Source organism: Alosa alosa, chromosome 11, assembly GCF_017589495.1.
Source record: "Alosa alosa isolate M-15738 ecotype Scorff River chromosome 11, AALO_Geno_1.1, whole genome shotgun sequence".
NCBI lineage: Eukaryota > Metazoa > Chordata > Actinopteri > Clupeiformes > Clupeidae > Alosa > Alosa alosa.
The window spans coordinates 24,649,014-24,662,124 of record NC_063199.1 but is presented as its reverse complement, the minus strand read 5'-3'; the positions used below and the strand labels follow the sequence as shown (position 1 = coordinate 24,662,124).

Here is a 13,111-nt window from a genome sequence, read left to right as displayed (position 1 = left end):
TGTCCACAGAGACCGCGTTTTTTTACAGTGTGTTCAGGGCACAGGCACCTAGCAGATGGTGAGGTGATGTTTGCTGTATGTGAGACAAAAAAAATATTAGCGTAGAAACCACATGACATTGCTCAGAGTACCAATCATTTGTGCACCCGTTGTGTTGTTGAGATGCTGTTTGGACTGTGCGGTTAACCACTATGCGGCCCGTTTGTGTGTGCAAGCAGTGTTCCACGAGGTGTCGGTCTACCCGAAGAAAGAGCTGCCCTTCTTCATCCTGTTCACAGCCGGCCTCTGCTCCTTCACAGCCATGCTGGCGCTCCTCACCCACCAGTTCCCCGAGCTCATGGGAGTCTTCGCTAAAGCTGTGAGTATCTCGCACCACACACACACACTTTCACCAGCTCCTCGGTATGTTGTAAGACCAGCAGCAGCTCGCCACGTCACCCAATTTCCCCAGATGCTCTATTTACATTCCATTCTGAGCGTGATCATCCATCATAATAAATATTGAGTTACATTCACCCTCACGGCCCATAGTGTTGTGCTGCGACTCGCTCGGCCATGCCATGCTCCACTGCAAAACGTTAGTTGCACTTTTGGAGGTTTGTGCGAGGCAAGGTGAGGGAGTCTGGATATTTCTGGATTGAAATATTACTGTGGTATGTCTTGTCTGGAACATGGAGGGCGGATTCTGGAGATTCCTTCACAACAGTGAGGAAGGAGACTCAGATGTGGAAGCAGATGATGGCAAGTGTGGATCATCGATGGTTCGCCGTCATCAGAAATGACTTGAGTTCAATCCAGCCGTGCCTGTGCTTGCACAGAGGAGGGAGGAAGAGCCGTAACATTTATGAATTGCAGCAGTCATTAATGACTGAAGAGGTTTTTCAAAGCTCATAAATAATTTGGCGTAATATCAAGCCAGTAATGGCAAGGAGAAGGAGTGAATGGAGGAGGTGAAGCATGCAGTTGTGCTCAGAGAATATTAAGAGGAATGGGGGCTCGTGAACATGCCCCCAGAGTGTAGCACCAGAGACGGTTGATAAAGCTTTACTATAGAATCTTTGGTAGCACTGTAGCTGCCTGGCAACACTAGCTGTTGGCTGAAGCAACTCGAGCTAGGTAGAACCGGGGGGGGGGTTTGTGCCGACAATTCTCTGTGACCTCAAGAAATCTATGTGGTAACTCCCCGGAATTCTCCTTTAATACACCTTAACTGATATGATACATTTGGTAAAGGGGATGAAGCTTACAGTTAGGAGTGGAGAAAGAAGTGGAAAGTGCTGGCTGCATAGGTGGAATAGTAAGGTGGCATGAAGGATTGTGGGAGCTGTAGTCCACTCTGCACCTTCTGTTTGGTGTTCATTAACTTGACATGCTCCTTGTCTTATTTGTTCAGTTGATGGTTATTATGCGATTTCTGTTCCCTCTTTCCATTCCTTCACACCCTTGTGGGGTTGTGTTGTAGCATGATGCCACCTCCCTGGAATTCCACTGAGCTCATCCACTCCCTCAACAGTGGGTGACACTATCTGGAGAAACATCTCCCAAGCCAACCTATGTTTGTGAATGTGTGAGAGGGAGCGAGAGAGCTAACATGCTGTGTGTATGTATACACAGTTTGGGTTGGAGCATGTATCCAGTTCCTTAGACCAAATGTGTTTGCACACAGGGGAATGGCTGAGGGCTGTGTTGGTGTGTGTGTGTGTGTGTGTGTGTGTGTGTGTGTGCGCGTGGGTGCGTGTGTGCGTGAGGGACGGAGCGGGAGATGGGCTCCAGTAATCTCCCGGAGTCTCCCTCGACCCTCCCCAGGCGGCACGGCCTTTCATCTGCCATCTGACAAAGCCAAGCCTCCATGACCTGCAAACCAGCGCCCCGCTTCAGCCTGTGCCCCTATTCTACACGCAGCCCGCTGCCAAAACATCACCAGCACACTGCACCACACACCACAGCACAGCCAACACACACACACACACACACATATGCATGCGCACGCAACCACAGATACACACGCACACACACATGCATGCGCACGCAACCACAGATACACACGCACACACACATGCATGCGCACGCACACACAGATATACACGCGCGCGCACACACACACACACACACACACACTAAGGCGTGAGATGGAAGAATATGAAGTGTCTAAGAGTCTCAAATGCAGACTGGGCCGGAAGGGTCTTTCTAATAACTGAGAGCCAAACCATTGTTTTTCTTATCAAAAGGCTACGGACCCAAACTGCTCTTGTTCTCTGCACACACACTGGCACACTGCTGCTTTTGTGGTTTACAGCAAAGATTCTAGAACAGCTCTGTTCTAGAATCTTTGGTTTACAGTTAGCAACACCTTCCACAGTGAGTCTTGTAGCATGTGAACAAGCTTGAGATTAAAGCGGCCTCTATTGGGGTGAAAACAGGACGTTGGGTTCAATACAGATAAATGCCGTCTTTAACAGTAGGCTTTTTTGTTTGCGGACCATGTTTCCCATTCGAGTTCCCACACAAACATATTAAGTACCAGACCATATGTCGGTTTAGTCAATTAACTTCAAAAAAACATTTGACACCTTTTGAAAATACTATTCCCATTGCACAATTCAATGAATTTTTGTGAATTTTAGGTTAGCAGTACCTACAGGCCTACCGTACCAAAAACCAAGCACCCCTAGCCTCTAATAATATACAAAGTACACGGCCCATATTGCTGAGTATGGCTTGAGATGGGATGAGGTGCCCGCTAAGAGGAAAAAGACATAGTTTTGATTCCTGTAAGATGCAAGATGGGCGTCTGTCCTAATCCTAAAACCGTTCTGCTATCTGGAAGTGATGTTTCCATCTCCCACTTCAAAGAGCCATAATCGCTCTGTGGGCAAGTCAGGGCTGCAGCCAGCAGCCTTTGAATCTTTGTTCAAAAGAGATTTAGAGGCAACAGGTGTGTGATTTTTCTATTTTTTTTTTTTTTGAAGGAGGGTTGGGTTGGTGGGCAGTATGTTGCCATGTATGTGGTCTGACATCTCACCACTCTTCCCCCCCCCCCCCCCCTTTTTTTCTTTCCCCCTCTCTCTCCCCCTTTTTCTTTCTCTCCCTCTCGCTCTCTCTGGTCTGTCTACCCTTCGTCATCGTTGTCTTCATCATCGTGGGAGCAGTTTCTCAGCACGCTTTTCGCACCTCTCAACTTCATCATGGAGAAAGTGGAGAGCATCCTACCTTCCAGCCTCTGGCACCAGCTCACACGGATCTGACCCCCGACCCCACTCCCCGCGACCCTCCGACCCGGTCTGGCGTTCACGGATGCCCCCTCACCCTCGTGCCAAGCTCTGTGCCCAGATGCCCACGGGCAGGAGAGGATTAAGGTTAAGGGGGGGAAAAAACATTCAAAACAAGAGAAGGTCAATTATGGTTTTGACTTATTTTTTAAAAGACGTTCTGTTCCCATTTGTTTTGTTTTTTTTTTTTTGTTTTTTGTTTTATGATTTTTTTTTTTTTTTTTCCAAACTCATGTTGGAACCTGTTTTTTGTTGTACAAAAAAGAGGTGATTAAAATGCCATCAAAAAATGCAAAAAAGGACAAAAAAAATAAAGACTTTTGTGTATTGCTGCAAAATGAAAACCGTCTGTTTGGTTTGGGAACAGAAGAAAGGATCCCCTTTAAGTCCATAGAGAAAGGGTCTTACTATTCCAAATCACTTCATGAATTTGACAAGCGTTGGAGAGCCTGAAATCATAACCATTGCTCAGACCTCCCAGACTAAAAAGCAGACAGACTTCCTGTGGTATTCTGACCTTTAGCTAAGCTTAATAGCATCTTAAGTCTTTTGCTTTATAATCATTTCATGTGTATCTACATACATATAAATGATTGTGTGCCCCAACTATGTCCCAGCTAGGGGTATGGTGCCCCTAGACCTTGTTTCTGTTTCCATCAGTGTGTTCAAAACCTCTAGCCTGGGTGAACCCAGACAAACCTGTTAGTAAATTTGAATTTGCTCTGCAGGTCTGTCTGGAAAGAATTAAATTGATGCCTGTTTCTGAACCTCCCGTTTTATAACTCCAGGATCACAAACAGCAGTGAAATTAAATGGAAATTCGTGCATTAAACTCTTACCAAATTTTGTTTCAGAAGTGCAGCAAACATCTGTCTCGTAAATGAAGGTTTTAAATGCAGTTGTTTACTCAATTTCAAAGAAAATGCACATTGTGGTGACAATGGTGATTTGGAAACGGGCGTGAATGGGAGCCTTTCCAGATAGACCTGCAGAGCAAATTCAAATTTGTTAACAGGTTTGTCTGGGTTCACCCAGGCTACAAAACCTCTAAAGCATACCTAGAAGTTCAACACCTGGTCATAATACAAGTAAACTTTATTTTTAAATTATATATAGAATCTATTTACATGTGACAATGTTTTAAGATTTGTTTTAAGAAATTTTGGTACTTGAGGATTTAATAAATATGTTCAACTTGCTGGGAAAAAAAAAATAACAGTTAAGGAACATAGGTATATTTATGCACAAAGGCCGATACATTTTTATGCAAAGCTTAAGAAACCCAATTTTTGTCTGCCTAAAGCTATATCAATCCATCTGTATCCATCTATTGTGATGTGCAGTAGGTTTGCATGAGTAGAGCAGTATTCAGAAGTCGTCTGTGTGAGCCCCCCCTCCCTCCACAGGCTGACAGCAGGGATCAATCACATCTGTTGGTTGGTGACCGTGGCAACCCGCTGGCCTTGGATCAGTGGTGGGTAGGGTTGAGGGGGGCGTTGCGGGAAGAAGGCAGAGGTGTGGGGCAGTCACGACAGGCCTTTACACGTGTGAACGTCCACCTCCTCGTGACAGTCGCGGCAGTGCACAGCGCAGCACCAGTGGAACTTGCACTCACACTTGGTGGTGCGGCTGACGCGCGACGTGTCGTAGCCGCGGCCACAGCACATGACCTCACAGCTGTCCGCACCGCGAGACGTCCGGTTGCAGACGCGGCCGCCGGTGCCCGCCGAGCCTGCGGAGATGGACCACAGAGAGACGGAGAGAGATCATCACAAAACATGGAGGTACGTGTGTGAAATTATCCTTTAAGGTTCCAGAGCCCATCAAACATGGAGGTCCGTGTGTGAAACTATCCTATACGGTTCCAGAGCCCATCAAACACTACATGGTCCCACCTCTCAAGAACAAGTGAGACTTCATGTCAAAGTCCCTGATCCCGGTAAGGATTGCATGCAGTATTGGGGCATGAATAATGAAGAGAGTTTATAATATCCATACCCTTCATATTCACATCTAAATGACACACTCCATTAGATGTAGGATGTTGTCTTTCTCTCATCTCTGCAGTCTGTTGAAACGGTTCCCTAAGCAGTGCTACCTGGTGAACTGAGTCCGCTGTGGTGCCACTAAGGCCTGAGATTTAGTTGCTTTTAACAGCGGCTATGTGTATGCGTCATGGCTGCCATGCTGACGTGTGTTGCTTTTGGATGTGCACGACCACCGCACCAAACAGCATTATTGTATCTCGCGGACGCGCCATGTTATTCACATAAGGGACTGTACTGTATATGATACACCAGCATGCTAGGACCAGCTTTATTTAAGACTTGGGGGGTCTGAATTCGGTGGTCTGCCCTCAAGTGGAGACTTCCATGCGTAATATGCGTAGAGCTTGCGTAGTACTGAAGCAAAGTTTCATTCACAACTCCCAGTTGTGTACGCGAGCGCTAGGGTCAAGAACCAAGTTAATACCCACGGCCTAATTTCACATTGCCCTCCTGCCACAGCTGAGGGACATTGCGGTGGGCAATTTCATATCGAAGCTTAGGGACACTCTGCTGCGGTGGCCAAGAGGGAGGCTGCGTCCGGCTGGCCAGTCCCCGAGCAAGTGAGATGAGAGACTGCTGACAGCCCCTCTCACCTGCAGCTCAGACCTCATCACATGTTAATTTTAAAGAGACGCGTAATCCACCCCCCACCCCACCATAAACGCCTCAGCTCAACACCAATCTGGCAATGTGCCGATAAGCATCCCCCCCTACACACACACAAATACACTCTCAGTCACTCACCTAAATCACAGAATAAAACCTAAAATACCACTCAATAACCCCCCCCCCTCCCCCAGTACAACTTGTCATGTCCAACCCACAACAACAGCATCAGAACCCCAAGCCCAGGATCTGCTGAGTTCCAACAGCAATAGTGGCTCTCTCTCTCTCTCTCTCTCTCTCTCTCTCTCTCTCTCTCTCTCTCTCTCTCTCTCTCTCTCTCATGGTCTCTCTCTCTCTCTCTCTCTCTCTCTCTCTCTCTGTCGTTTATGACGCAGCCCATATGTCTGGGCAGACCTCCCCGCCCCGCCAGCTGGCTGGTATGCCTCCTCTCCTGCTATCGCTTCCATCACGGGCAGCGGGCTCTACCTGAAGCACGTCTGTTTATTGAATTAAGATGAGGGGGTGCCAAGAGATGAGTTTAGCATGTGGAGCCGCGCCGGGGACTGGGAATTGATTTCACGCTTCTGGAAGGGAAGGGGAGGATGCTGAGCTTCTGTCTGCCTGCAGGTCTGCTTCCTCCTCTGGCCGTGACGAGGACCTAACACACAGGGGCCGGGCCCCCAATTTTCTCACGCGTCCGTCGCCGGCCCGGGGGCCTTTGGCGCTACCGGTGCAGCACGGCTAGTCATGGCAACGTGACATCAAGGCTGTCAACGTGGTGCACAAAAAGAGCACGGATAAAAAAAAAAATTAAAAAAAAACATCCAACAAGATTCTAAATACACAGCAGGGGTCAAAAGAGCACAGATCAAAACAAAACATCCAACAAGACTCTAAATACCCGGCAGGGGTCAAAGTTCAGAATGAACACAAGCGTGTAGTGCAGCGCAGATCATCCAGTAGGTTATTAACCCTTAAGGATGTGAGTAAAAGTTTAAGTAAAACTGGACATTTCTTTTTTTTTTTTTCCAGTTGAGCCTGAACCTACCTCTGAGCTCGGGGGGCCACCAGAGAAAGGGCGTTTGTGGGGGTGGGGATGACTGGGTCAAAGACATGACTTCCCTCAGCGAAAAATGCCTCTCGTCTTTTAGGACAGTGAGAGGAGGCGGTGCAGTCTGCAGAAGGGGGGTAATTTATTGAGCTTCACGGCCAGATTGAGTTTCAGCTCCTGCTCGGCCTCCAGAAGTGTGGTAATGTGCCTTAAACACACCGTCACCTGATAGCTGGGATCATCTGCTGCCTGACCCCAACCCCCACCCCACACACACACACACACACACACACCACACACACACACACACACACACACACACACCCACCCTTCCCAGTTATCCAGATAGAAGAGTAGGGTGACTCCTCCTGATACACCTGGTCTTATTCAGGGGGGGGGGGGGGGGGGGGACAGGCCACTGCCTGGGGACACATCTCCGACTGCATCAGGTTTAACAGGCCCTGTTGTAAGGGCTGCCGTGTACGCCACGACAGGACCACTCTCTGCTTACATGGCCTTTTGTGTGTGCGAGTGCAAGACTAATGTTCTACAGACCCGGGGCGAGAGAGGTGTGTGGGGACCCCGAGCCAGCCGAGTGATGGGGTCTCACAAGACCATCTCTCAGGGAGACGCCGCACAAAGGCTGCAGCCCTCCGGCGGGACCAGGAGAGCAGATAGATAGATACTTTACTGATCCCCAGGGGAAAGTTAAGGAGCAGGGAGTGCAGCGCACTAGCACACACTCACTATGAAGTCTGAGCACACTAGCACACACTCACTATGAAGGCGGAGGTGAAGTGTGAGCGCATTAACACACATTCACTATGAAGGCGGAGGTGAAGTGTGAGCGCATTAACACACATTCACTATGAAGGCGGAGGTGAAGTGTGAGTGCATTAACACACATTCACTATGAAGTGTGAACACACTAGCACACATTCTCTATGAAGACGGAGGTGAAGTGTGAGCGCACTAGCACACATTCACTATGAAGGCGGAGGTGAAGTGTGAGCGCACTAGCACACATTCACTGTGAAGGCGGAGGTGAAGTGTGAGCGCACTAGCACACATTCACTGTGAAGTGTGAACACACTAGCACACATTCTCTATGAAGACGGAGGTGAAGTGTGAGCGCACTAGCACACATTCACTGTGAAGTGTGAACACACTAGCACACATTCTCTATGAAGACGGAGGTGAAGTCTGAGCGCACTAGCACACATTCACTGTGAAGTGTGAACACACTAGCACACATTCTCTATGAAGACGGAGGTGAAGTCTGAGCACACTAGCACACATTCGCTATGAAGACTGAGGCCAAGCTTATGCAGCTCTATCATTATTTAAGCTAATCTTCATAAGTAATACATCTACCTATATGGTTTGAAGTTCATTGTTTTTTCTTGTAGTTAATAATTTTACCTGTGGATATACAGTAGCCATCATATTCACTCTCCAACTGTTCTAATCCAACTAAAGCACACACCCCGCTTATCTACCTGATTTGTCCAACTGTTAGTGGGTTTGTCACACCACAGGAGTCATCTGCACTGCTTCAGGAGCCTATCCCTATTGATCTTCTAAACACTCTGCTTCAAGAGCCTATGCTTATTGGTCATCTAAACACTACCCAATCTGTCACTCGTTCCACTCACCAGAGTCGTAGTCGCGTATGCAGTAGTCCGGAGAATCCTCGAAGTACACCAGGTCGTTCTTGGTGGGCCGCTTGAGCTTGCGTAGCGCCTGGGTGAAGCCCGTGCCGTACTGGTTCATGACCACCTGGACGGCGCTGTTGTACTTCTTGCGCAGGTAGTCGCCGGTCCGCCTAAAGTCGGCCATAGCCAGCCAGCAGGTGCGCACGCTGCAGGAGCCGCTCACGCCGTGGCACTTGCACTCTAGCTTCATGAAGCTTGACCGCTCTTGGCGGGGGGGGGCATGTGGCCAACGCCAGCCGGAGAGAGCAGATGAGCGTCACGTGGAAATTACTGAGCCAGGACAACCAAGCACTCATTCATTTAACCAAATTTCCTACTTCAGCACTGAATGATGAATTATGACTAGCTTTAAAGGTTGTATCAGCGATTGCAGGCCCAAAAAAGGCTCAAACATAAATGATCATTCATCTAATCTTTTCTAACAATCCGCTAGCTTTCTGCCCCATAAGCAGGCCATCAAAAAAACGCGTCTCTGTAGGCAGCCTTAGGCTCCGAGATCTGTACACAAAACAATTTACTACCAACAAGGGTTGGTAAACCCACAAAAGGCAAAATAAAGTGTTTCAACCGATAAGCGGCGAGATCGCGTTTAGGAGTTTTTAATTGCACGGGAGGAAGGGGGAGGGAGTAGTGAGCTAACTCTCTGTTTTGTTTGAACATCAACAGAAGTGACGTATCCCCACTATCGCTGATACAACCTTTAACTTACACTGAAGCCATACCAAAAACCTAAATCCTGGGATACAGAAATACAGGCTTATTGGTTTGAATCGTTTCACTTTAAAGGTTAGTCCTGTCACTTAAACAGGAAAACAGACTCATGGAGACAGAGGATTCTGTACAACACATCTCATCTTACATTAGTGCAGTGTCAAACCCCCTGTATGTGTTTGAGTGTATGTGTTCCTCAGTGTGTGTCGTGTGTGTGTGTATGTCTCTGCATGTATCCCTGTAAGTGTGTGTACTGTATGCAAGCAGTCACCTTCCGTCCTGCTCGGTTGTTATGGAGATTCATGAGGGCCCGAGCATCTCGCTCCTTCTTGTCCTTGGCATCTACGAAGGCCTGGGTGAAGTTGATGGCGTAGTCCACGTGATCGCTGCAGCCGCCCCAGTCAAAGGTCCCCTTGGCGTCCCAGGAGGACCCCTTTCTCCCTGGGTCGCAGGAGCACGAGTCCAGCTCCCCCTGGCTACAGGCGCGGGTCAGAGTGTAGACTACGCCGGCTGACGAGATGGCGTACACAAAGGCCGCCTCACGACTGCCTGGGAAGGAGACGGAGAGGACATGCTCGTTTCCATTCAAATACTGACTAAATAGCAGCAGACAATGGGCCAGACTTTCACATAGAATTACACATTTTAAAGTTACTGCTTGGTTGTTGCGGAGATAAACTTCTCTTTCTTTGAAGACAGTCACACACACACGGGCCTGATAACACACTTTATGATAAAGGTATCTTCTGTTTGTACTTCCCCCTTGACAAGATATATCTGACAGGAATACTGCCATGGGGGTAGAGAGTGAGAGAGTGTGAGGTGGGTGAGTGAGTGAGTGTGTGTGTACAACACAGTAACAAAATGATGTGATTTATGCAATGTTTGATTAAGTGTATGCATGTTGTAGACTACTTTAAAAAAAAAAAAAATAACATGGGGCTGCAAAAAACAGTGAGTGAATGCTGCTTTGAACAGATTTCCCCCAAGGGAGGGGGGGGGGGACACAAATTCCGTTCAATTGTTTACAATTAGTGCCTTGACATTGACAATAAGTAGATTTTCACAGTGCCAAAGAGATAGGGTACCCATCACAGCCGCTTCCCATCGCTTTGCACTGGGACACCTGGGAGGTCTACATGCTTTGGGAAAGCAGATTATCGGTGGAGATTAAAACGTTAAAGTACGGTCCCGCTTCATTAAGAACCCTGGGAGACTAGCAGTCCAGTTCCTGTGGGGATGTTCCTGTTAATGTGATTTTAAACTGGGAAACTAGAGAGATGTAGTTTCGTAATTTTACTATTTAGTCTTGAATAAGTGCAAGGATATATGGGTGTACAAAATCGTGCCATGCTATGCGGTTCATGAGCGGCGACGGCTCATTGTAGGGCCCCTCATCTCTTTCCTTTAATGGCAAAATGTGCTAAGACGCGGGGTTTATAGACCAGTTAACTTGATCATGACCGTGAAATCGTGTCAGTGTCTGTTTTAATACACTCAACCCTGTGTGTGGCAGTCTAAAATGTTGACTTAAGAGACCTTGGAAGACACCTGTCCACAACACGCAATTCCTACAAAGACGCGATTCCTCATACTTACTACGGTGCAGAAGTCTCCCGAAAACATTATGATCCCGTGCCATGGTGTTGCAATTCCAACGGTGGTTCTGGAACTGATGCTGGCATTCTCCTATCCACTCTTTCACTCCGGTCCCAATTGCTTGCATTATTTTTGGATGCTGGCGACACAACTGGCGTTGCTTACTAACTAGTCCCGGGATGTTGTCACACATCACTTGCGACCCGAGGGTACCCATGTGCCTGCATACAAGATGAAAGCACTGTGGTCGATTTGAATCTTCACATTTTGTGCCTTCCAGTAAGTTCAAAGAAATGCACGCAATGGCACCAGAACATGACTCTTTACGCACGGGCACGGCTATTTACATAAAACATGTTAATTGACTAAAATCATAAGACAACTTAACAATTAGTTCGACATAACTACATTAGCATGGTTTTCTAAAAAGGTTGCAATGCGACCTACGTCTACACCTAAGCTGTAAATTAATTGGCCAAGCGCATTCCAAATATCAAATATTTAATTACACTACAATATCTCATTAATTAAGTATTAGAAAGAAAATCAATCACTCACCACCAAGAAGCATCTACCTCTGATGTAAACCAGAAGATTGCCACACACATAGAAAAGCATATCCCACTTGGCAATAAGTTCATATTACAAATGTTTGATCGTTAAGGCTTACTCATTGGTTCAGGCACTGTTTCAGGGACTTCCATGCGTAAGAAAAAAATAACTGCCTAAAAAATGACAGCGATAAAAATGCATAAGCACAATCGTAACTACCTATCCGATTCGCACAGAAATGAAACCTCGAATCAAAAAGCATCGCTCAGACGACTAACGAAATTATCATTTCTACATAAAACATCCTGGTCTGGTCGTTGGATGGTTGAGGTAGTTCTAATGATATTGGTCGATCTTGAGTTAACAAAGATTCGCAGTGCTGAGATAGCTGATGATCTATCAGGTTTAAATTGCTTACACAAGGGGTGGGCGCAGTCCTGTCTCTGGAATGAAGTGCAGAAATTAGATGTCTGAAAGTATCTGTTCAGGCTAGCTTGACACCAGACACAGGCTTGGCTGATTTCCAAACGGCAAGGTGTAGAATGTGGTACGTGATACCACAGACAATATTTTCTCAACAAAAACAATCATAAAGTACATGTCATACACAGGCCTGATACTTTATGCCCGTTGTGATCACGACTGCGGCAACCTTTAAAAATAACTTTTCATACACAACACGCATCCTTTTGAGAACTATTTAACCAATTGGTAATTTTAAAATAATCCACGTTTCCTCCTCCTCCAACCCTCCCTCTACTCCGTAAACGCTCATGTGTGCATTGAAATTGGATTATCACATTCTTTTGAACTTTTTCCACGATCTGTACGATTGTCATTTTCTATTTCCTTTATCTTTGATCTTCCATTTATGCAAGAGATTTAATGTGGCCTTCTTTTTATTGTGAGGTCTTGTCCATACAGGGGACAAAGATTAATGGTCAAATTGGATTCTTCTCATGGCCTGTGCGGAAGAAAACTGTCTAAACGAAAGACACTGAATAGCCTGTGCGACATGCCACATACATTCGATTCATTTTAATTTCAAGCTACCTTTCGAGGTTGCATTTCCGTCTTGTTGGTATGCTATAATTACATTTAGGTTAATATTGGTAGTTGTTCAGGTTCATCTTATATTCAGGTAAAGGAGACAAACAAATCTGACAAATAAAATATCTCCATGGTTTGGGTGACCCTACTCGCTACAATTTTTACAACGGATCTTTTTGGACCACCCCAAGAGAACCAATACCACAAAAAGTAACATATTCTCATAGTCCATTCTGATTCCATCATAACTCTATGTTCCAATGATTTCATATATTTTTTTTTTTATTTTGCATCCATGTTCTCAGAAACTGGTCCTCCATCAAGCAACTGGGAAAAGATACATACAGTTTACAACACTCCTAATGTAATGTGATTGCTATATTAACAAATAATAAACCTATTACCAGACATACAATTGATATTAGGTCAAATAAAAAAAAATACAAAAATATGCATGCAATATTTACAAAGATCTAAACTACTGGGTAAACCGAACAAATCTGAACTGTG

At 46.3% G+C, this 13,111-nt stretch overlaps 2 protein-coding genes across 2 annotated transcripts in view; one reads left to right on the top strand and one right to left on the bottom strand.

Moving 5' to 3' along the window:
- LOC125302814 (suppressor of tumorigenicity 7 protein homolog) overlaps positions 1-3,270 on the top strand; it is a 32,518-nt gene extending 29,248 nt beyond the window's left edge. The window contains 2 exon segments of the mRNA XM_048256133.1: positions 219-358; positions 3,150-3,270. Coding sequence (XP_048112090.1) covers positions 219-358; positions 3,150-3,245 — 236 coding nt within the window. The 3' untranslated portion in view covers positions 3,246-3,270.
- A 1,192-nt stretch (positions 3,271-4,462) lies between these two features.
- On the bottom strand, positions 4,463-11,934 carry wnt2 (wingless-type MMTV integration site family member 2). Its single transcript, XM_048256654.1, has 5 exons — positions 11,558-11,934; positions 11,000-11,220; positions 9,655-9,949; positions 8,630-8,883; positions 4,463-5,001 (listed from the first exon to the last, which is right to left on the bottom strand). The coding sequence occupies exons 1-5, from the start codon at positions 11,638-11,640 to the stop codon at positions 4,796-4,798; spliced, it is 1,059 nt and encodes a 352-aa protein (XP_048112611.1). The 5' UTR covers positions 11,641-11,934; the 3' UTR covers positions 4,463-4,795.
- Positions 11,935-13,111: the final 1,177 nt, after the last annotated feature.